General features: G+C 30.0%; 1 protein-coding gene across 1 annotated transcript; it reads right to left on the bottom strand.

Moving 5' to 3' along the window:
- Window positions 1-6,011: 6,011 nt before the first annotated feature.
- LOC101895876 (phospholipase B1, membrane-associated) lies at window positions 6,012-18,317 on the bottom strand. The gene is made up of 6 exons (XM_005177602.4): window positions 18,028-18,317; window positions 10,137-10,332; window positions 8,106-8,446; window positions 7,589-8,042; window positions 6,445-6,571; window positions 6,012-6,382 (listed from the first exon to the last, which is right to left on the bottom strand). Exons 2-6 carry the CDS (start codon window positions 10,323-10,325, stop codon window positions 6,234-6,236), a joined length of 1,260 nt encoding a protein of 419 aa, XP_005177659.3. The 5' UTR covers window positions 10,326-10,332; window positions 18,028-18,317; the 3' UTR covers window positions 6,012-6,233.
- Window positions 18,318-26,542: the final 8,225 nt, after the last annotated feature.

Below are 26,542 nucleotides of genomic sequence, written 5' to 3'. Positions count from 1 at the left end.
TTACTTGGAAAGTTATCGTACACACCTATTAAATGGCTTCGAATTTGTCTCTATTCTATTTTTTTCTACAGTTATTTTTTTTTTTTTTTTTTTTTTTTTGGAGTTATTTTTAGTGCCTGTTGTGTCTTTTTGTTTTAAACCAATGAATGATGGCATACAGATTTCATTTTGCACTGACCTGCCGCACATATTATTATTTGGCTACATAAGTGTTTATGTACCAAATGATAAAATATACATACATACATACCTACATGTATGCATAGAAACATTTAGATGAAACAGGTTTATTAAATGCTAATGATTCATAATGAATAATGCACTAAGGCGGCTACTTTAAGTTTGAAACTGAACTATTTCAAAATATGTTCGGCGGTCACAACAGATGTTCTTAGAGAAACTGTCATCAGAGGCGGATGCGATTTCCTGATTAACTTTAGAACCTTAAGCTAAGTCATACGTTTCATATGAATTTATGCAGACATTGCGGCTTCGTGTTGGGTCTAATCATTAATAATTTTTTTGCGAATGTCAGACCGGTTTTTGTTTGTGATTCGCTCTTCATATCAAATTTAATTATAATGGAAATTGACAACAAAGAAACTGCAGGTTGAAACAGCATACACATGAAGAGGTATGGAATAGCATACAGTACTAAAAATAAACTGGCATGGGAAACTGCAGAGTTACATTGCTTTAAAACACTGATTTCGATTTTATCAGCCGATCCAGATTTAGTATAATATTCAAAATCCTGAAAAGGAGATTTCCAAAATGACATTGGACGGAGATCCATTCAATTATTAATTTCTATTCAAAAATAATTTAATTTTTAATACTTTTTTTAATATTCTCCAATGCATTTATCCATAACCACTGTATCGCCTTGGCAACTTGCAATAGCCTTGAGTTTGACCATTGCTGGAATGTTGGTGCGTATTAGATTTTCAATATGACATCGGACGGAAATCCATTCAATTATTAATTTCCATTTTAAAATAATTTAATTTTCAAAAACTTTTTTTAATATTCTCCAATGCCTCGCCATCATCCATAACCACTGTATCGTCTTGGCAACTTGCTGTAACCTTGACTTTGACCATTGCTGGAATGTTGGTATGTTTTACAACCATAAATAAGTGGATAACAACGGTGTGGCGTGCATTGCTGCCTGCATAGTTTCCATTCTGTGGTGAAGTCACTGCCGCTAAAGAAATAAAAAAAGGAAAAAACAATGAACTTTGGAAACTAAACAAAGAACGGCAGTATGTGCGCGGCTATTTCCAGAGTTGCTGATTAAAAAGATAAAGGCGGGAAAAAATCATAAATAAATGTAGGGATATATAATTAGCAAATTAACATATTTAAGCAGGGATCTAAAAAGGAACAGGTCGATATGATTTTTTAAAAAATCAATTGAAAAGTATTAAAGTATTTTTCTTTTTCAATGATCCAGAATAGAATAGAATAATATTTTTCTACCATGGATCCATCGATGGTAGAAGAATATAGGTAGACGCGTCGACACAGCTGCTGGGACAATGAACTGTCAAACCAATTTTGAAATTGAAAATGTTAAATGAAAAATTATTTAAATTTGTAAAAATTTTTGAAAAAACGCGAATTATAATAACCTCCCAATGACGTCGTATAAAAAAAAAAACATATAAAAATCTACTTATATTTGAAAAAACATTTAAATCTTTTTGGCATATCAATGCTCCCAAGCGTTGATGCATCTACCTGTATTCTTCTGCCATGCATGGATCCATGTTTATCTAAAAAATCGATAACTTTCGTTTTTCGTTTTTAATGATGCCAATAACTTCTTATACCCTCCACGATAGTATGGAGGGTATATAAGGTTTGTCATTCCGTTTGTAACACCTCGAAATATACATTTTAGACCCCACAAAGTATATATATTCTTGATCAGCATAAAATTCTATGTCGATTTATCGATGTCCGTCCCTCTGTGGAAATCACTCTAGCTTCCGAATCAAATGAAGTAGATTGATAAAATTTTACTCAAATGTATATTATGTCTGCAGGACTTTTGGTATTGAAAATGGGTCATGTAGGTATAGCTCGTATATAACGGTACCTCCCGATATTCGGCATTTTGATGATTTTAGCGACATTATTCACCGGAATTGTTTCAAATTTGGTTTTTGAAGTTCGAAATGGATACTACAGCCTAAGACAGAAGATTTTCTATGCACTTCCACATCTTCGTATAGTCCCCATATAACGGTACTTCCCGATATTCGTTATTTTGATGATTTTAGCGACATTTTTCACCGGAATTGTTTCAAATTTGGGTTTTGAAGTTCGTAATGGATACCACAGCCTAAGACAGAAAATGAGCCATGTAGGTCCACATCTTCGTATAGCCCCATATAACGGTACCTCCCGATACTCGGTATTTTGATGATTTTAGCAACATTATTCTCCGGAATGGTTTTAAATTTGGTATTTGAAGTTCGTAATGGATACTACAACCTAAGACAGAAAATTGTCTGTGCAGGTCCACATCTTCGTATAGCCCCTATACAATTGTACCTCTCGATATTCGGTATTATGATGATTTTAGCGACATTTTTCACCAGAATTGTTTCAAATTTAGTATTTGAAGTTCGTAATGAATACCACAGCCTAAGACAGAAGATTTTTTATGCAGTTCCACATCTTCGTATAGCCCCATATAACGGTACCTCCCGTTATTCGGTATTTTGATGATTTTAGTGATATTATTCATCGGAATTGTTTCAAATTTGGTATTGGAAGTTCGTAATGAAAACTACAGCCTAAGACAGAAAATTGTCTGTGTAGGTCCACGTCTTCGTATAGCCCTCATTTAACGGAAGCTCCCGATATTCGGTATTTGATGATTTTATGCCATGTTTACGTTAGAAATTTTTGTAGGGCTAACCTACTTTGAGAGGATTTATTTGAAGTAAAAGTAATGGGTATGACAATTTAAATCCAAATCCAGTGGGTTAACCGTCATATATATAAACGTACTATTAGCTACATTATTCACCGATTTTTTTAAGTTTCGCATTTGAATATTGTAATGGCTTACGACAAAAGTTATCTATGCAGGTCCATGTCGTCGTTTAGACCCTAATATAACACCTACATTCGGTATTTTTAAGATTTTAACAGAATTTTTAACGGTTTTAATTGTTTTTGAGAATTGTCAAATTCGTTCCAAAAGGTTGAGGGTATTCAAAGTTCAGCCCTGAACTTACACCTTTTTTACTTGTTTCCTTTAATGTGGTCTATTCCGGAACCTGAAAGAACCTTCTAGTTTTGCAATTTTCTCCGATATCATAAAGGGAAAATAGGTTACATTCTTGCAGTTCTGGAACAGTCTAACGATTTCAATTCAAAACCCATTGTTGAATATTTGGTTTTTCTATCGAGATCCACTTTTATCTAACAACAATTCGATAACCTCCTTTTATTATTCTCAATGTGTAGTTCATTATTACTTTTTAATGATGCCACAGCACTTTTTATTACAACAAATGCATTATTGATTTGCCACAGATATCGTGCAGTATTTTATTTGAAATTAATATGCGAATGTAATGTCTAAACGTCGACAATTAATTTAAATATAAATCTACAAGCTATTAAAAATAGAATCTGTCTTAATGTCTAGGCCATAAAAAAATCCGTTATCTGATACACATGTCATACGCGGGATATTAAGGTGGATTAAGTCAAGATACAAATTTTTTGCAGATATCACATTTTTATAAAAAAAAATTGCCGATAACTGTCTCGAGGTGTGTGATAATTACATTTTTTAAAGAAAAGTTGCAAAACAATAATTTTTTAATGGTTTCAAATAATAAATTGTCTCTAAAAAATTATTCGATAACAATTGCTCTTTTCCTGCGAGAACTGCGAGAATCTATTAGTTTTGCATTTTTTTTTCGATATCATAGAGTGAAAATCGGTTATTGCAGTATAAATTTTTAGATTTTTGCAGTTCTGAAACAGACCAAAACAGTATCGGAATTTTCTTTTGTAAAAAAGACTTTAATGCCCTTTAGATCCCTGCTTAATGTTAATTTGCAATTATATATCCCTACATTTATTTTGTCTCCTTGACCTATATATTTTTGTGTTGTTCTACCCATTCTATTCCACCTAAATTTGCCTATTCATGATTACTAATTTGCAATGTTTTCCGAAACTGTTAACAATGCCTTAACTGCAATTAACACATAATAAGAATACCATTTTAGAAATTACCTGAACTAAGCTTGTGCACAGTATTTGAAATTAATTGTCAAGAACTGATTTCATTTTCATGATAAGCTGGGCTAGACAATAGTGACAGCTGCAGCAAGCATGACAAATACGTGACATATATTCTAGATAAGCTGCAGATGAATAAAATGGAATTTGAATAAGAATTTTTATTACGGTCTTAAATCGTAATGCATCAGCTATATAGCTTTGGGAAAGACTTTTTAATTTCTGAGAATTTTTTCACCTCACCTTAGAATTATCTGCCCATAATTATCTAACAATAGTCTGCTGATACCCACCCAAATTGGATTTAAATAACAGCATTTCATGCTAGTGTCGTCACTATATACGAGTGCATCTAACAACTAATGGATAACTATTGCTTGTCATTCACTCATTTGAAGTTGACATTGATTAATTATATTAATTTAAATTATCCAATTGTTATTTTTTTTTTATAGAAGAAGTATTATCGGACAATATTTCTATAGAAAAAGTTGTTATCGGACAATTTTTCCATAGTAAAAGTTGTTATCGGACAACTTTTCTATAGAAAAAGTTGTTATCGGAAAACTTTTCTAGAGAAAAAGTTGTTATCGGAAAACTTTTCTAGAGAAAGAGTTGTTATCGGAAAACTTTTCTAGAGAAAGAGTTGTTATCGGACAACTTTTCTATAGAAAAAATTGTTGTCGAACAACTTTTCTATATAAAAAGTTGCTATGGGACAACTTTTCTATAGAAATAGTTGTTATCGGACAACTTTTCTATAGAAATAGTTGTTATCGGACAACTTTTCTGTAGAAATAGTTGTTATCGGACAACTTTTCTGTAGAAATAGTTGTTATCGGACAACTTTTCTATAGAAAAAGTTGTTATCGGACAACTTTTCTATAGAAATAGTTGTTATCGGACAACTTTTCTATAGAAATAGTTGTTATCGGACAACTTTTCTATAGAAAAAGTTGTTATCGGACAACTTTTCTATAGAAAAAGTTGTTATCGGACAACTTTCCTATAGAAAAAGTTGTTATCGAAAAACTTTCCTATAGAAAAAGTTATTATCGAAAAACTTTCCTATAGAAAAAGTTATTATCGAAAAACTTTCCTATAGAAAAAGTTATTATCGGACAACTTTCCTATAGAAAAATTTGTTATCGGACAACTTTTCTATAGAAAAATTTGTTATCGGACAAAATAGTTGTTCGATAGAAATAGTTGTTATCGAACAATTTTTCTATAGAAATAGTTGTTATCGAACAATTTTTCTATAGAAATAGTTGTTATCGAACAACTTTTCTATAGAAATAGTTGTTATCGAACAACTTTTCTATAGAAATAGTTGTTATCGAACAACTTTTCTATAGAAATAGTTGTTATCGAACAACTTTTCTATAGAAATAGTTGTTATCGAACAACTTTTCTATAGAAATAGTTGTTATCGAACAACTTTTCTATAGAAATAGTGGTTATCGGACAACTTTTCTATAGAAATAGTTGTTATCGGTCAACTTCTCTATATAAATATTTGTTATCGGACATCTTTTCTATATAAATATTTGTTATCGGACATATTTTCTATGGGAAAAGTTGTTATCGAGCCATATTTCTATGGAAAAACTTGTTATCGGACAACTTTTCCATAGAAAAAGTTGTTATCGGGCAACTTTTCTATAAAAAAGGCAGCTTTCAGACATTCTAATAATAAAACAAGCAACTAATTATATAAAAAATCGATGAAAAAGTTTCGTTTATTTCAAAAAATATATAAAAGAAAATGAACATGAATTATCACAGTTTTTGAATACGAAATGCATGAAATTGACTAAATGCTATATAAACAGTGGAACAGGGATATAATGAACTCATCAGGTTAAATCTAGTCACAATAAATGTTAATTAACTATCCATGTTCACTATTAAACACCCCTTCGACTTTAAATGATAAAATGAATTATTATAATGAATTATTTTCTAAAATCTTTACGACTATTGACTCGAGTTATTATGTATGGATGCTCTTCGGTGGGACACACAAAATTATCGTAGATATCCTTAGTAAATGATGACTTGTTATTGGGCATTTCAAAGAGATTGTTCCAGTAAGAGTTGGCACCTGGGGAAGAAACAGAAATTAATAGATTGTGAAATATTCAAATACTTAAAATTTTAGCTTACTTGCTGCATGACCCTTTTGACTGATGTGAAAACAGTCCTCTGAACTGTACGAGGTATCGGTGTTGCCATTTGGCAATTTTGGAAAAACAAAATCTTTGGTAAAGTGTTCTATGTTAATCGTAAATGTCTGAAAGAAGCAAAAAAAAAAGTAAAATATTTAATGTCGTAGAAAATATTGTTATCGGACAATTTTTTTTCAAAGAAAAGTTGTTACCGGACAACTTTTCTGTAAGAAAAGATTTTATCGGACAACTTTTCTATAGGAAAAGTTGTTAACGGACAACTTTTCTATAGAAAAACTTGTTATCGAACAACTTCTCTATTGAAAATGTTATTATCGTACAAATTTTCTATTAAAAAATATGTTATCGGACAACTTTTCTAAAGAAAAATTTGTTATCGGACAACTTTTCTATAGAAAATGTTGTTATCGGACAACTTTTCTATAGAAAATGTTGTTATCGGACAACTTTTCTATAGAAAATGTTGTTATCGGACAACTTTTCTATAGAAAATGTTGTTATCGGACAACTTTTCTATAGAAAATGTTGTTATCGGACAACTTTTCTATAGAAAATGTTGTTATCGGACAACTTTTCTATAGAAAATGTTGCTATCGGACAACTTTTCTATAGAAAAAGTTGTTATCGGAAAACTTTTCTATAGAAAAAGTTGTTATCGGACAACTTTTTAATAGAAAAAGTTGTTATCGGACAACTTTTCTATAGAAAAAGTTGTTATCGGACAACTTTTCTATAGAAAAAGTTGTTATCGGACAACTTTTCTATAGAAAATGTTGTTATCGGACAAATTTTCTATAGAAAAAGTTGTTATCGGACAACTTTTCTACAGAAAAAGTTGTTATCGGACAACTTTTCTATAGAAAATGTTGTTATCGGACAACTTTTCTACAGAAAAAGTTGTTATCGGACAACTTTTCTATAGAAAATGTTGTTATCGGAATGCTTTTGTTATCGTACAACTTTTCTATAGAAAATGCTGTTATCGGACAATTTTTCTAAAGAAAAAGTTGTTATTGGACAACTTTTCTATAGAAAAAGTTGTCGGACAACATTTCCATAGAAATATTTGTTATTTGCCAACTTTTCAATAGGAAAATTTATTATCGAACAGTTTTTCTTACCTCCGAGTTAAATTCCGCCCTATTAGCTATTTCGTAATCCTTTTGTATCCATTTTTCCATCAACTTATTCATATACTCCAGCCTCTTCCTACTCTTGCCAATAAGGCAGGGACATTCAAACGGCAAGGTGATGTGACATTGCGGCGGTAAACCTTTCAATTTGGTCAACAGCAATAAATTCGGTGCTGGTACAACATTCAACATGAGACGCGGAACATTATCCCTAAGGTAACGATAAGTTTTCAACATATTTTGTTCGTGATAATCGATCGATTTCATGGGATCGGCTAAATAACAAACATCGGAACAAAAATCATTATTACCAATCAGCATGGTTATCAGTTTCCAATGATGGGTCATGTTGACATTGGGATCGTGCGATAGTCGGGCCACCAATACCTTGGCCATGTAGGGCATGTCACGTGACATGGCGCCCAATTCGGCAACGTTGAATCTAAACGGAAAAAAATCCAGAATTGAATATTAAATTAATTCGATTAATGTTGTCTCCACATACCTGGATGTTCTGTCTCGTCCCAAACCATCCTTCAGAGAATAGCCATATAAATTTGGATTATATTCCTTGAGCAAATTAGGTATAGTTAAATATTGTCGCCAATTACCCTGGCCCCCAATGGACCAAACTACACCTCTATTTTCGTGAATAACTTGCATCAAATTGGTGGCTATAACACCATTGCCAGCTGTCAGAGAATCTCCCATGGCTGCAATAATATCGATATCTCCCGGCCGTAGGCGATGTACCGATGTGGGAGGTTCAGGACTACGTTTTCCCGGACCATTGACATCACAAAACTCTTTAGCCGATCTGGCACGTTTATCGGAGTGTTGGGTTTTCTAGAAGGGTAGGGAGGGAAATAATGTTATCGGTCCGTAAATGTATTAGAAAAAAAATTGTTATCGGATAATTTTTCTTTAGTAAAAGTTGTTATCGTACCATAAAAATTGTTGCAATCGTAATTTTTTTTTCATAGAAAATATTGTTATCGAAAAACTTTTCCTCAGATAATATTGTTATCGAATAGTTTTTTTTTTATAGAAAATGTGTTAATAGAACAATTTTTCTGTGAAAAATTTTGTAATCGAAAAACTTTTCTATGGAAACTCTTGGTATCGAAAAGCTTTTGAATAGAAAAATATTTTTAAAAAGAATGTTTTCCTCTTAAATAAATTATTTTTATCGGAGGATTTTCTATAGAAAATGATGCTATCGAATCAATTTTCAATAACTAATGCTGTTATCGATTAACTCTTTTTAGAAAAAATTGTCATCGGATAACTTTTCTGTAGAAAAAGTTGTTATCGGACAACTTTTTTGTAGAAAAAGTTGTTATCGGACTCTTTTTCTATAGAAAAATGTGTTATCGGACAACTTTTCTATAGAAAACTTGTTGTCGGATAACTTTTCTTCAGAAAAGGTTGTTATCGGATAACTTTTCTTTAGAAATAGTTGTTATCGGACAACTTTTCTGTAGAAAAAGTTGTTATGGGACAACTTTTTTGTAGAAAAAGTTGTTATCGGACTACTTTTCTATAGAAAACTGTGTTATCGGCCAACTTTTCTATGGAAAAATTGTTATCGGATAACATTTCTTTAGAAAAAGTTGTTTTCGTACCATAAAAATTATTGTAATCGAAAATTTTTCCCATAGAAAATATTGTTATCGAAAAATTTTCCACAGAAAATGTTGTTATCGAATATCTTTTTTTTTGGAAATGTGTTTATTTTTCAATGTTTCTATGAAAAATGTTGTAATCGAAAAATAGAATAGAAAAATATTTTTAAGAAAAACATTTTTCTCATAGAACAACTTTTTTACATAAATTATTGTTATCGAACGATTTTCTATAGAAAATGTTGCTATCGAATCACTTATCAATAGAAAATGCTGTTATCGACCAACTTTTTTTCATTAAAAATATTGTTATCGAACTCCTTTATTATAGAAAATGTTATTATCGAACAGGTTTTCTATTGAAAATTGTGTTATCGAACAAGTTTCTTATAAAGAATAACTTGGCTACAGAAAATTCGTTCATCAAGCCACTTCCGGAGGAAAATAATGTTATCGAACAACTTTTCTATTAAAAATGCTGTTATCGAATAACATTTTCGTTGAAAATATTGTTATCGAGCAACTTTTCTATCGAAAAACAAAATTTAATAAAAACACATGTTTTCTAACAAACTTTGCTGGACTTATCGAATTTATCGAGAAACCTTTCAGTTGAAAAAAATTTTATCGAACAACTTTTCTATTGAAAATGTACTTATCGAAAAAATAAATTTCATAAAAATCATTGCTCTGTTCCAGTATCTGCAAGAATCTACTATTTTTACAATTTTCTTCGATATCATAAAGGAAAATTGGTTATCGTAGTAAAAACTTTTACATTTTTGTAGTTCTGGAACGGATCATATGTTTTCTATCAATTTTTCTGGAGAAAATTTTTGTATTAAAGAAAATTCTGTTACGAAATAATTTACTAATGAAAAATTCTTAACGCTTGCCATTTAATTACTTACCCCTCTGCGACGATGCAGTGCCACATTGCTGGGAACATCGCCCGATCTTCCCATTACGTTCAAAATCAGTGGACGTAGCAGACTCACAAACCCACCCAAATTTGTATCGAGTGCTGTTCTTTGGGCTTGAACTTGGACATCGGCAAATATGCAGTAAAGTAAAATCGGGAAAATATTTCGGAAAAGCATTTCAAAACTATAAAAATAAAGAAAAAAGATTGAGTTTATTTTTACTTCATAGGTTAGTGAACTCTATTGGCAGATTTTCTTCTACAAGATCGACATAATATATTCTATAATTTGCATAAAATTCGATTTCAACGCAAATTATTGTGTTAAGGAAGCTAAGAAAAAACAAAAGACTTAAGACACAAACATTTGCCAATTATTGTGGGAATTTAATTATGACGTTTTGTTTCCAAAAAGTCTTTTGTTTCCCACAAAAAATTCTCTCTTATATCATTAATATCGTATAGATTCTGCTAACGATTTCATCAATGGTTTTTTGTCTCAAATTTATAAATATAAAAAAAATGAATACAAAAGTAATGTTCGTGAAATTTAGAAACAAGGAAATTGTTGTAGTTTTAGCTTTTTTTTGTCTCAAATCGCGTTCATCGTAGAACAGATGTTTAAATATAATTGTATTCATGTTTCTGTTTTGTTTGAATATTAAATAATCAAATGCAATTATTTACTCAGGCAATATGTCAATTATCGATAGAAATAAATGAGAAAAAAAAAACGTAGATGATGTATTTACGTCATTTCCATAGTTTTAAAATAGTTTAGAAAGAAAAAATCGGATTTATAATATAATTTCATAATTTTGGGTAAGGCGGATAAAGAATTTTTGGATTTTGGATAATGTGAATAATGTAATTTCTACAATATGTATAATTTGTATAACGTGGAAATAATTAACTGCATTTTGATAAAACGGATAACAAAATTTCTGCATTTGGATAACGTGGATAAAAAATTTCGATCATTCAGATAACTTTGATAACTAATTTTCACTAGTCACATCATTTGGATAAAGTGATAAATAATTTACGACAATTTTTTAAGTTTGGGATCCAATTTATTGAGTTTGAATAGCGTGGATAACAAGTTTACATCATTTTGGATAACGCGGATAACAAATTTATTGCATTTGGATAAGGTGGATAATTAATTTACACTATTTGGATAACGTGGATAAGTAATTTAGTGCATTTTGATACAGTGGATAACTAAATTACTGCATTTGGATAAAGCAGATAAGGAATTTAATGCATTTAAATAACTCGAATAACTAATTTACTGCATTTGGATGACGTGGATAACAAATTTACTGCATTTGGATAACGCGGATAACATATTTACTGCATTTGGATAACGTGGATAACTAATATGATCATTAGGATAACCCGGATAACTGATTTATATCATATGGATAACTAATCTACATCATTAGGATAACGTGGATAACAACTTTTCTGTCTTTGGATAATGAGGATAAAAATTTTCTGAATTTGGATAGCGTGGATAACTAATTTACAATAAAAAATTTACTACTTTTGGATAACACGGATAACAAATTTACATCATTAGAATCACGTGGATACTACTGAATTTGGATAACACGGATAACAAATTTACATCACTTGGATAACGTGGATAACTAATTTACTACACTTGGATAACACGGATAACAATTTTTCTGTCTTTGGATAACACGGATAACAAATTTTCTAAATTTGGATAATGTGGATAACTGAATTACTGCATTTGGATAACGCGGATAACATATTTACTGCATATGGACAAAACGGATAAGAAATTTACTGCATTTGGATAACATGGATAACTAATTTACTCTATTTGGATAACACGGATAACTCATTTATGTCATTTGGATAACACGGATAACTCATTTATATCATTTGGATAACTAATTTACATTATTTGGATAACGTGGATAACAATTTTTTTGTCTTTGAATAACACGGATAACAAATTTTCTGAATTTGGATAATGTGGATAACAAATGTTCTGAATTTGGATAATGTGGATAACTGAATTACTGCATTTGGATAACGCGTCATGTCATTTGGATAACATGTCATTTGGATAACACGGATAACTCATTTATATCATTTGGATAATTTGGATAACTAATTTACATTATTTGGATAACGTGGATAACAAATTTTTGGTCTTTGAATAACACGGATAACAAATTTTCTGAATTTGGATAATGTGGATAACAAATGTTCTGAATTTGGACAATGTGGATAACTGAATTATTGCATTTGGATGACGCGGATAATATATTTACTGCATTTGAATAAAATGGATAACTAATTTACTGTATTTGGATAACGTGGATAATGAATTTACTGAATTTTGATAACGCGGATAACAAATTTACTGCATTTGGATAATATGGATAACTGAATTCCTGCATTTGGATAATGTGGATAACTGTATTACTGCATTTGGATAACGCGTATAAGAATTTTACTGCCTTTGGGTTACTTGGATAACAAATATCATAATTTGGATAACGCGGATAACAAATTTTCTGCATTTGGATAACGTGGATAACTAATATCATCAGTTAGATAACTTGGATAACTCATTTATATCATTCGGATAACTAATATCATCATTTGGTTAACTTGGATAAGTAATTTTATAACGCGGATAAAATATTTACTGCATTTGGATAACGTGGATAATTAATATGTTCATTAGGATAACCCGGATAACTCATTTATATCATATGGATAACTAATTTACATCATTTGGATAACGTGGATAACAAATATCATCATTTGGATAACACGGATAACAAATTTTCTGCATTTGGATAACATGGATAACAAATTTACTGCATTTGGATAACGCGGATAACATATTTACTTCATTTGGATAACGTGGATAACTACTATGATCATTAGGATAACCCGGATAACTCATTTATATCATATGGATAACTTGGATAACTAGTTTACATCACTTGGATAACGAGGATAACTAATTTACTGCATTTAGATAACAAGGATAAAAAAATTTACTTCATTTGGATAACGTGGATATCTCATCTATATCATTTGGATAACTTGGATAATGCATTGACTGCATTGAGATAACCCGGATAACTTATTTATATCATTTGGATAATTTGGATAACTAATTTACATCAATTGAATAACGAAGATAACTAATTTACTGAATTTGGATAACGTGGATAATAAAATTACATTATGTGGATAAAGTGGATAAAATATTTACTGAGTTTGGATAAAAAATTAAATAAAATATTTACATAAAATAAATTGTAATTAATTGCTCACAATAGGCTAGGAAATTTAGTTTCTCCAATATTCTCTCTCTCTCTGTTTCACTCTCCGAAATAACTGCTACGGTTATTCAAAAGACTTAAGAAACAAACTTGATGACAATTCAAGAGAGACCTAGAGTGGTGTTTGTTTCTTAAGTCTTTTTTGTTTAAAACGGTATTTTTACGCGATTTTAAGCAAAATGAAAACGAAAAATATATCCAAATCAATAGATCCAAAACTTTGCCTCAACACGATTTGAACTTCAAAACTATTAAAACTATCTTTTTTTGTTATTTTGTTTCTTCTAGAATTCTGTGCCCATTCACATTTGCTAATTGCGGCTTCTGTTAAAATTAATAAAATTAACATTATCATGTTAAATCAATATAAATAGATAGCAACAAGAACAAAACAAATAACACGACATGTAAACATAACAACTAATAAAAACAATAACAACAACGACATGTGTAAACTAAAACTGGGCAGTTTGTAAATATGCGAATATGTATTTTTTTCGTGTTTTATTTTTGTTTACTATTAGTTTTGATATATGTTTTTTCATTCATATTAACTCTTGCCCATATAGCATGGCCATCATGCTTTATGGAGGAAGAAATTAGTTCTTTAAACAAACGAAAAAAAACGGGTTTTGTGCGAAATTGAAAGGAGCCGTGGTGTGCTTAAAGTTGTTTACAGTTGACTTCATTTGAAAGTGAAATTTAAGCAGATATTTGGGTTCTTAACCTTTTGAGAATTTATTTGTTTATTTTCGAAAATTGTGATATGCCAATCAAAGTTTTGTTGATTAATATGGATATGCTGTTAAAAGACATTTCAAAAAATCGCAAAATTTTAAAGTGGAAATAATGTTTTGCCTAAAAAGATTGTTTAAAAAATTGAAAATTGAATTAATTAAAATGTCCGCCATAAATTTGTGGAAACATATTTTTAAAAAATCCATAATTTTGTTTTTGAGGAAAAAAATATTTTGAAAATATCTTTAGTTCTGTCAAAGAGAAAAATTTAAAAAAATCTAAGATTGCAGTTTTCATTGAACAAACTATTAAAAAAAATAATAATAATAGTTCTGTTACAAAAAATATTTTTAAAATAATCCATGAACACAATTGTATTGGAAAATATATTTAAGAAAATTAATAATATATTAAGGGTAGGGAAAACGGGTAAAAAACATTAAAAAAGTTCAATTATTGCAGTTTTTTAAAAAATTCACGGAGGAAATGTCCTTATTTTTTAGTGGCAAAAAAGTATATATTTTCAAAAAGGCCACAATTTTAGTTTTGATAAAAAAAAATTATTTAAAAAATTTTTAGTTTTGAAAAATATTTTAAAAATTTTAGTTTTTAGAAGAAAAAATTTTTTCGTGGCTTTTAGTTATTGCGGCTTTGGTAAAAAAAGAATTATTTAAAAAAATTCAGGGCTGTGGTTTTGGCTCAAAAATATTTTTAAAAAGTCCACAATTTTAGTTTGAATGGAAAAAAATACTTTTAAGAAGTCCACAATTTTAGTTTAAATAAAAAATGTATTTAAAAAAATTTTGCATTGAAAAATATTTTGTTGTTGCAAAAATCGTCAGGCAAAATCCCATTATTGTTGTTTTTATAAAAACAACGTTTGTTTATGAGTGGAGAACGATGGTAATGTTTACCAGGGGGTAAGGCAGGGAATACCTAGGTTTCGGAAAGAGCCACCAATCCTCATCAGTTCCCTTGTTTCTTGTCTGGGATATTCTCCCCAGAAGTTATTTAAAAAATAACTTCTATGACAAAAAACATTTTTTACCCAAGTGACGAGATCGTAAGCTCAATAGAAGAGGGACAAAAGAATTACATAAAACTAAAATTCTTTTGGAAAATCTTCTAAATCTCACAACCGCACTTATAAACATTTACATCTTTCTCCACTTGTTATGTTTTCGTTCAACCTGAAAAAGAATTTTAGTTTTATGTAATTCTTTTGTCCCTCTTCTATTGAGCTTACGATCTCGTCACTTGGGTAAAAAATGTTTTTTGTCATAGAAGTTATTTTTTAAATAACTTCTGGGGAGAATATCCCAGACAAGAAACAAGGGAACTGATGAGGATTGGTGGCTCTTTCCGAAACCTAGGTATTCCCTGCCTTACCCCCTGGTAAACATTACCATCGTTCTCCACTCATAAACAAACGTTGTTTTTATAAAAACAACAATAATGGGATTTTGCCTGACGATTTTTGCAACAACAAAATACTATGGTATCCCAAACAAGCAAGCCAAACACTGTTCTTGAAAAATATTTTTAAAATCTCCAAATTTCAGTTTTTAGAAGAAAATATTTTTTACGTGACTTTTTCACGGATGTGGTTTTGTTTAAAAAATATTTTTAAAAAGTCCAAAATTCTAGTTTTGTTACTTTTTTTAAATTTTAGTTATTGCAGAAGAAGATTGCAAAAGAATTTTTAAAAAATTCACGGACGTGGTTTTGGTTAAAAAATATTTTTAAAATGTCCACATTTTTTAGTGGTAAAAAACTATATATTTTTAAAAAGTCCACAATTTTAGTTTAAATAAAAAATGCATTTAAAAAAATTGGTTTGAAAAATATTTTGAAAAAATTCCAATTTAAGTTTTTAGAAGAAATTTTTTTTATTTGACTTTTTCACGGACATGGCGTTGGTTAAAAAATATTTTTAAAAGTCCAAAGTTTAAATTTTGTTAAGTTTTTTTTTATAACAATTTCAAGTACTGCAGCTTTGGTTAAAAAAAGGATTTTTAAAAAATTCACAAACATGGCTTTAGTTAAAAAAATATTTTTGAATGTCCTCAATTTTATTTTTAGTGGCAAAAAAATATTTTTAAGAAGTCCAAAATTTTATTTTTTCTTTAAAAAATTATTTAAAGATTTTTTGGTTTTGAAAAATATTTTAAAAAATCCCCAATTTTAATTTTCAGAAGAAAATATTTTTTAACGTGGCTTAACGATATTATTATTTTTTAACATGATTTTGCTTAAAAAAATTTAAAAAGTCCAAAATTTTATTTATTTATTTTTTTTTTTTTTTTTGAAAAAATTTCAATCATTACAGTTTTAGTTAAAAAGAATTTTTAAAAAAATTACGGTCCTGATTTTGGCTAAAAAAATATTTTTAAAAACACCATAATTTTAGTTTTAATGGAATGAAAAATATTTATAAGAAGTACACAATTTTATTTTTTCTTTAAAAAATTATTTAACGATTTTTTGGTCTTAAAAAAATATTAAAAAAATTAAATAATAAAAAAATATTTTTAAAAAAATCACGGACGTGATTTTGGCTAAAAAAATATTTTTAAAGAGACAAAAATTTTAGTTTAAATGGAAAAAATATTTTTAAGAAGTACACAATTTTATTTTTTCTTTAAAAAATTATTTAACGATTTTTTGGTTTTGAAAAATATTTTAAAACTCCCCAATTTTAATTTTTTAGAAGAAAATATTTTTTAATGTGGCCTTTTCGTGGACGTGACTTTGCTTAAAAAAATTTAAAAATTCCAACATTTTATTTATTTTATTTATTTATTTTTTTTTTTTTGGAAAAATTTTCAATTATGGCAGTTTTAGTTAAAAAAAGGATTTTTAAAAAATTCACGGACGTTTATTTTGGTTGAAAAATATTTTTAAAAAGTCCACAATTTTAGTTTTAATGGAAAAAATATTTTTAAGAAGTCCAGAATTTAAGTTTTAATAAAAAAAATTATATAAATTTTTTTTTGGGTTTTGAAAAATATTTTAAAAAATCCACAATTTAAGTTTTTAGAAGAAAATATTTTTATTTTAAATACACAATTGTAGCTTTGGTTCAAAATAATATTTTTTTTTAAATCCACGATTGTAGCTTGGGCTCAAAATAATAATTTTACAAAATCCACCATTTGTGGATTTTTTCAGAATTCACGAATTTAGTTTTCATAGGAAAATATTTTTTTTAAAACCATCATTGTGGATTTGTGTAAAAAAATATTTTAAAAAATTCCACGATTTTATTTTTATGAAAAAGTATTCTAAAAATATTCACGATTTTATTTAATAAAAAATATTTCTTTTTAAATCCACATTTTTAGTTTTTATAAAAAAAATATTTTAATAATCTTGTAGCTTGAGCTCAGAATAATATTTTTACAAAAACCACTATTTGCTTTTAATGAAAAAATAAAATATTTTTACAAAATCCACGAATTCCACAATTTCATTGGAAAATATTTTTTTTAAAATTCACGATTGTAGTTGTGGCAAAAAAAATATTTTTACAAAGTTCACGATTTTATTTTAATGAAAAAAAAAATTTAATAAAATTTCGCGATTTAATTTAATAAAAAATATTTATAAATAATCTACAACAGTCTCTATTGTTGAAAAAAAATAAATTTCACGATATATTTTTCTTGAGATTTTTTTAAATACTCAGGATTATATTTCGGTTAAAAAAATAATTAAAAAAAAAATAATTCATAGTCTTATTAAATAATAACACTTTAAAGAAATCATTCGGTCTCAAAAATGAAATGTTAAAAAACTTACTTTTTTATTTTAAATAAATTTTATTTTTTTTTTTTAATTTTAATTAATTTTTTTTTTTTTTCAAAATATTTTATTTTTATCTTAATTTACTTTTGAATATTTTTTAGAACACAATTGAAATAATTCCGCAGTTAAAGAGTATCTTTTCCTTTATTGGCTTTTTGAGATTATATTTTTTTTTGCACAAACGCGTCCTTCGCCCAACAACCAACGACTGAACGTTCGCCAACTACTGCATTGACATAGAATCGCCAACCGATATTCCTCCCAACCAATTCCGCTTGAAAAAGAAGCACACTGGAAAATATATTCTGACTGAGATTATTTTTATAGATCTCAACATTTATTCTAGGCACTCACTCGCCCCAAACATACACAGGCACACATGCACACCATCAGCACACATAATTTGGTGGGTTGTATAGCGCGCGAAATCATCAGTCTTCATTGTGTAGTGCCGGTAGTTATGCTGCTGCTGCCACCACACACTTGTCTGTTTTTTTTTTTATTCTTTTGGAGATTTTATTCTTCAATCTATAATTGTGACGTGACTTTTGTTGGGACACACGCACACCTCTTTCTCAGTTTAGAAACTAGAAAAAATCGCACATATAAAAATCCGAAAAGAACTTCAGTGTTAAGTAGCATAGCGAACAAGAATCCAAAACGAAGGGAAAAAATGCCGAGAACGTTAAATGCTTATCAATTTCAATAAAGTGCCGGCACATAACAACGTAGCTGTCATCCCATAGCGTTATCATCGATCGAGTAGTGGTAAGAGTTGAGATAGTATTTACTGTAAACATATTTTGCACAATTAATGTAACTCGCTGTGAGGAGGGGTGGGGGAAAAAGTTGGGAAAATTATAAAAAAAAATCGAAAATTGTTGTTTTGATGGAAAAAATATATATTTATATATTTTTTAAAATCCAAGATAAAATTGTTTGTACAAAAAAAAATATTTTAAGCAAATATTAAAAAAACAGATTTGTTAAAAAAATATTTGAAAAAATCTAAGATTAAAAAAAAATATTTTAAAAAATCCAAGTTCTTATAAAAAAATGATTTTAAGATATATTTTTGTATTAAATCCAAACCAGTTCCTTCTCCAAACCACAGACACCACCAGAGCCCTCAATATCGAATTTCAGGATTCCAGCTCTATTCCTTCACCCAATATCCAATTTAGTACTACTTTGTACTTTTATTTCCAAAAAAACTCCATATTTCCAACAGAGACCTCAATTTCAAATTTGAGGATTCCAGCCCCATCCCTTCGCCCAATATCCGATTTAGTACCACTTAGTGCTTTTCGAATAATTATAGTACACATTTCCAAAAAAAACTCCATATCTGGATCCCAAATACCAGCAGACACCTCAATACCGAATTTCAGGATTCCAGCATCTCTTCACCCAATATCAAATTTAGTACCATTTAGTACAATTTTTGTACACATATCCAATACCAGCTCCTTATCCCAACCACAGACACTTACAGTGGCATTCATATCAAGTTTTTAGGGTTCGATCTCTATCCCTTCAGCCAATACCAAATTTAGTACCATTTAGTACTTTTCCTTCAGTCATTGTACATATTTCTAAATTCATCTCCATATCTCAATTCCAGATACGAAAAGATTTCTCAATATCAAATTTGAGGACTCCAGATCTATCCCTTCACTCAATTCCGAATTTAGTACCATTTAGTACTTACCGTACAATTATTGTACACATTTCCCATACCACTTCCATATTTCTATTCCAGATACCAACAATATCAAATTTGAGGATTCCAGACCCATTCCTTCAGCCAATACCAAATTTAGTACCATTTAGTATTTTTCGTACAAATATAGGACGCATTTCCAATCCCACTTCGAAATCTCAAATACAGATACCAACAGTTACCTAAATATCAAATTTCAGAATTTTATCTTAATTCCTTCAACTAAAACCAAATTTAGTACGATTTGGTACTTGTCGTACAATTATAGTCAAATTTAAGGATTCCAACCCTCTTTCTTCACCTAATACCAAATTTAGTACCATTTAGTACTTTTCGTACAAATATGGGACACCTTTCCGAAACCACTTCCATATGTCCAGGTTGGCCTTAATACCAAATTTTCGTTTTCAAGCACTATCTGTTCACCCAATACCAAATGTTACCAAATATAGTACTATTTAGAACATTTCGTGCAATTGTAGTACACATTTTCAAAACCACCTCTTTATCACACATCAACCACCAAACGGGACCACCAAAACCAAATTTCAACATTTTTAGCTTCATCCGTCTACTTTAAACCAAGCTGCACCAAATTTAGTACAATTCATTCCAAAATCACTTTTATTATCAAATTTACTTTCCAATCTTGATTCTCATACCGCATTTCAAGATTCTAGTTTCACATAATACCAAATGGTACCTTTCTCGAAGCTTGGTATCATTTTAAAATTTCATATCCTAAAACTTCGAATTTCCACAAACCCTTTGATACATCTATCCTGCACTCCATCAGTGAGTCTCATTCCAAATTTCAGAATTCTAGCTCATTCCGTTTTTACTACATCTTAGTACTATTCTTAGTCTTTAGCACGAATTTCTAAAAACCCAGCCTTATCGCCTACCAAACAATTGTAGCATGGTTATATTGAAAAAAAAAAGTTTTAAAAATCCACGATGTTTTGGTGAAAAAAATGTTTTTAAAAACCTCAAGATTTAGATTTTGGAGAGTATAATTTTTTAAAATTCATTTTTTTAATTTTATATTTTGGAGAAAATGTTAAGAAGTCGCAATCAGGAACTTAAGGTGAGAATATATAAAACGTTTTTTTTTTTTTGTACTTCCTGGCTTTTTCGGAAAAGAACAAAGGAGCGTTGGGCCAAAATCGAACTAAGTCAACCTACAACTCCTTTGTTCAAAGACATAGAAATCAAAATATGGCAACCCTGTGAAAATACCTCTGCTGTTGCGACATCATAACAACATAGTTACCAATGTCAACTGATTTAAACCTCTAAGGCAATACGCAAATTTTTGGAAAGGTCTATGGGATAGAATTTTAAAACCACATTATTGGATATTTCAAACTTTTATTTGTCATTCCTTTCAGTAATTGTGGTTTTTATATTAACATGCCTCTGCCATGAGCTGTTACTCTATGTATTATAGACACAAACCATTTGCTCAAATGCATTTTGTCTAGTCTTTACCATTTTAGGCCTTTGCTTGGTTCCTCCACGAAGAATCCAGCCGATGACTTAAGCCAGTCAAAAAAGCGTTTTTTATATTCTCAATCCCATATTTTTTACATTCTCCCATAAATTTTAAAACCACCCTCGTTATTTCTTTGCTGTAAGTATTTTGGTGTCTTGCGATGACAATAGCAAGTGAGTGAGTGACAACAACAGAAAATAATAATAGTAGTTGATTGTTCAAATTCGTGTATGGTAATTAATTAAATATTTCAACGCCGTTCGTTTGATGAATTTAAAAAAAATAAGGAGAATATCTACACACATTGTTCTGGACTGCCGGCTGACACTCTGCCTTATTAATTATTTATAACTGTTTGCATAAATCTCAGTTAATTGTGTGACGTATAAATGTGTGTGTGTGCGCGAGCGATTTTTTTTGGCGGTTGAGTTTGTTTTTTTTTTTCTCTCCGTTTGTTTTTTGCTGTTATTCTAGATTACTCAGCAGTGACATCTTGTGTATTTTATGTCACAAAATATAAAACCGCTTGAAAGTATTAAAAACAATTTAAAGAAAAAAAAAAACAAATAATAATTTCTGTTCTCAAATAATGTACGATAATAAAAAAGTATTTAATATAAATTTAATTACAAAGCGTTTTCATTTGTCTTTTTTATTAGCTACTGGCTTGTTAATTTTTTGATTTAGATGTTGTGATATCTGTCACAGGTTGATGAAAGTAAAATAGCGGACACTAACAAAACAATATTTGAGGGTATTTTTGGGGGTTTTTAATATTTCGATTAGGTTTTGAGAAACATAAACATGTTTAAGGTGGATGTAACTTCATTGCCATTAGGAGTGTCTCTCATCGTAGAAAAATACAGGTAGTCGCATTGACACAGCTGTTGGGACAATGAACTGTCAAAGCAATTTTGGGAATTGAAAATTTTAAATAAAAAAATTATTCAAATTTGTAAAAAATGCTAAAAATGCGTATCATAACAACCTCCAATGTGTGTCGTATAGGAAAACAAATACAAATCTACTTTTTTATGAAATCCAAGCGTTCCTGCATCTACCTGTATTCCACCAGGCGTAGAATCCAGCCGATGACTTAAGGTGGGAATACATAAAGCGCTTATTTGGCTGGCTTAAGTCAGCCGATGACTTAGGAAATGAAAAAAGGAGCCTTGGGCCAAAATCGAACTAAGTCAACCTAAAACTCCTTTGTTTCTCTGCGAAGAAGCCAGCAGAAATTGTTCGAAAAATAAAGAAGCAACTTGATCGAAACCCGCGTCGCAGTGGCCGAAAAATGGCTCATGAGCTGAACATATCACAATATTCGGCATTTGGCAAATATTAAAAAATGAGCTTGGGGTAAAGCCAATGAAATTCCAAAAAATGCAAGAACTTACACCGCAACAGAAAGAAAATAGACTCAAAGAGCTAAAGAGTTGCTTCGCTTGGCCGAAAGTGGTGAACTGCCGAATTTGGTTTGGTGGTCTCCGATGAGAAAACATTCGTTGTCCAGCAGTTTGTAAACAAACAAAATTATCGTGTTTACTTGCCAAAGAGGTCAGGACAGCTGAAAATGTGAACCTTTGGTTGGCCACCAGAACTCAAGCGCCGGCCATGGTGATGGTGTGGGCCGCCTCAACAGCCGATGGTCGCTCTCCGCTCGTATTAATCGAACGTGACATCAGAATAAATGCCGAAAATTACAGCGAAAATATTCTTGAGGGTGTATTAAAGCCTTGGAAAGACAAACATTTTTGGCGCAGACCTTGGACAGTCCAACAGGACTCAGCACTCGTCACCCAAGAATGGTTACAAAATGAGGTTCCTCGTTTCATTTCCAGCGCACACTGGCCACCAAAATCTCCGGATACCAATCTGTTGGACTATTGTGTCTGGAGTTTTTTGGAAAGCAAGGTTGGCACTAACAAATACCAAAGTGTCGATCACCTCAAGCAAGCGCTTCGCCGGGAATGGGCCAGCATGTGACGGTTTCATTTGCCGTTTGAAGGCCATATTTTATGCCAAAGGTGGCCAATTCAAACAAATCTAAGCTTTTTCTAAAATTTGATGCTATTTTCGATATTTTTTGCTTTCATTCAATAAAATTTAAAAAAATGTAAAAATTATGGCGTTTGACTTTGTTGCGGTTTTTTTTTATCTCACACTGTATACATTAAAAATTAGAGATTTTCTGTGTAAACGTGCTATAATATTTTAGTTTTCTCCTTTTCAAAATGTCAAAATATTTTCTCGCAAATAAATGCACATGTCATGCAAGTTGTACGTCCATATTTAAGGAGGACTCATGGCAGGAGATGCATCAACGCTTGGGAGTATTGATATGTCAAACAATTTTAAATGTTTTGTCGTAGATTTTTATATGTTTTCTTATATGATGTGATTCGGAGGTTATTATAATTTGTGTTTTTCAACAATTTTTACAAATTTAAATAATTTTTCATTCAACATTTTAAATTCCAAAATTTAAATTTGACAGTTCATTGTCCCAGCAGCTGTGTCGATGGTTCTACCTATATTTTTCTACCATGGGTGGACCTATAAAATATCCAGTTGACTATGAAAGGACATCAAAAAAATAAAAAATAATCGTAGGATTGCATGAGATTACCTTGGTAATTGTATCATGCCTTGCAATATTTACGCCCATATTTAAGATGGACCTATAAAATATTCATTTGACAATGAAAGGACATCAAATTAATAAAAAATAATCGAAGAATTTCATGAGATTCCTTACTAATTATACCATGGCTATTTCTTAAATGCCTCCGATACTGTTGTGATAAGACTTCTGGCATATCAAAGAAAACATATTCTAATACTATGAGAAAACATTAAGCCAAAGCTCTAAAAGAGAGAATACATAAAACGCTTTTTTGACTGGCTTAAGTCATCGCCTGGCTTCTACGTGTAGGAACAAAGGAGTTGTAGGTAAACTTAGTTCGATTTTGGTTCAACGCTCCAGCCACATATGACTTTATTTATTCCCACCTTTATACTTCTATGTCTTTGAATAAAGGAGTTGTAGATTAACTTAGTTTGATTTTGGCCCAACGCTCCTTTGTTATTTTGAAGCCAGCAGACAACTTAAGCCAATCAAAAAGAACGTTTTATGTATTCTCACCTTAAGCTTTTATATCTATTGACAAAGGAACCATAAATTTGGGCCTTTCAACTAAAATGTTGGGGCATTGTATTCTAATTTCTCCATATTGTGTCAATTTGACAGGTGGTCTATCATTTTTGATTTTGTTGAAAATGTCAATGGAAAAATTCAAGAAATCCATGGTAAAATTAAGAAGATAAATTCATTTCAAAAAAGCATTCCCATCTCTGAATTTCACACATTTCACTACATAAAAACAGATTCCCATCTCTGATTTGTGTATGTACAATGGATTTATAAATACAAATTTTGACAATGAGAGGTTGTCAAATGAATAATTTTTGAAAAAAAAAAAATTGTAAACATATGATTGCATGACTTTACCTTCTTGATTCCATACCATGAAGAAATCTCCAGCTGTCACATATATCCATGGTACCATGAAATAAAGGTAACCTCATTTCAAATTAGCATTCCCAGGAGCTGGATTCTTGTTCTATGAAAATTTGAAATGAAAAATATTTACTCTATAAAATTTTTCATTTGACATTTCTTTTCTTTATTAAAGTTTTCATTTCACATTTTCATAGAACAAGAATTGAGGCCCAGATCTGTAGTTTCTGTAATTTACCTTGCCAAATATCAATGGATAAAAAACAGTTCCCATCTCTGATTTTGTGTGTATTCAATGGATTTATGAATATAGATTTTGACAATGAAATTTTGCCAAATGTATAAATTGTAAACATATGATTGCATGACTTTACCTTCTTAGTTCTATCATGTAATAATAAATCAATAAAATTGTCTTAACATCTTGAGTGTATAAATAAAAAATATTGATCTATTTAATATTTTCCACCCATATAAACAGCTACCTATGTCTGTTTTCTGTATATTTCATGTTAACAAGTTAATTTTCACGATTTTCCACACCTTTCGAATTATTTATAGGCAACATCGTTCAGTAATCCATGACGTCGTAACATGACATTGCATGCTCGTCAATTGTTGTTTTGGGTGGCTATGACGTTGCTGTTTACATCAAGCAACTGGTTATGAATCAGTTGAGAGAGAAGCAACCAACAACTCTCTGAATTTGTTGTTGGCCATGCACTTGAAATTGAAGCGTGACAAAAAAAAACGCTCCGGCATTTAGCACTGTAATGCATGTCAGTCAGGCAGTTAGCCAGCAGCGCAGCGGTATGGTGTGTTAATTTGCAATGATTTGGCAAGGGAGGTGGGGGCAATAACACGAATTTAATTGGCTTGAGTATTTTGTTTTTTTTTTTATGAAATGTTAAAAAAAGATGGAAGTTAAAAGTGAGTGACATGAATAATTTGTTTAATGGCTGTCATTAAAGGGGGAATATACCATAATTCGGAATTGCACAAAAAATACCCTAATAAAAAAATATAAAAAATTATTTAATTCTCGAATTAAAAGTGTGAAAAATTCAATATATCATTTTTCGATTAATTGAAGTGCCAGAAGTGGCGATTTTCGGTTTTGTTTCCTGCCAACAAAACACAAATCGTGTCAAAATTTTTTTTTTCGCCAAAAAATATTATTCTTCCGCTCATTGAAGATATTAGTTTGAATTTGTATTTTTTCCAGATGTTTTGTGTGTTTGAAATAATGAAAATGTTTTTTTTTTTTTTTTTTGCAGAAAAATGATGATGGATGATTTAGGTTGTTGTTCTTCTTTAGTTATTTATTTTGTGGTTAATTGTTTAACAAATGTCAGAACATAGTTCAAGATTTTTACGTATCAAGTTCTTGTTTTCATTAATTTTGTTTTTCTGGTTTCAGTGCAATGAACTTTTGCCAAATCGGAAATCAATATTTTTTTATTGGAAATCTTTAGCTAATTATGTTAATATGTGGTAATGATAACAACAAAAGTTATGGAGAATTTTGATGACTCAACATGACCACATACTGGTCCATTACTAAAAATTCCAAGCTAAATAATATTTTAGCTTTAATATATTGGCATTTTGACAATTTAAACATGAATTCTATTGTCCTGTCTTCTGTAAATGCAGGTTTAAAGTTGAAAATAAATAAAATGCCTTTTTTGACCGGCTTAACATCGGCTGGTTTCTTCGGAAAAGAACAAAGGAGCTTAGGGTCAAAATCGAACTAAGTTAACCTAAAACT

This window comes from Musca domestica, unplaced genomic scaffold (assembly GCF_030504385.1).
Source record: "Musca domestica strain aabys unplaced genomic scaffold, Musca_domestica.polishedcontigs.V.1.1 189, whole genome shotgun sequence".
NCBI classification, from domain to species: Eukaryota; Metazoa; Arthropoda; class Insecta; order Diptera; family Muscidae; genus Musca; species Musca domestica.
Note: the sequence above shows the minus strand (reverse complement) of the source record. Positions and strands in the feature narration are given on the sequence as shown.

Bases quoted from the DNA above. Each gene is read 5' to 3' on its own strand.
- LOC101895876 (XM_005177602.4), bottom strand. From the start codon at position 10,325: ATGCTTTTCCGAAATATTTTCCCGATTTTACTTTACTGCATATTTGCC. The intron at 6,572-7,588 runs GTAAGAAAAACT...TGCTTCTTTCAG, and splicing joins GGGCGGAATTTAACTCGGAG to ACATTTACGATTAACATAGA. The intron at 6,383-6,444 runs GTAAGCTAAAAT...TTTCTTCCCCAG, and splicing joins TCAAAAGGGTCATGCAGCAA to GTGCCAACTCTTACTGGAAC.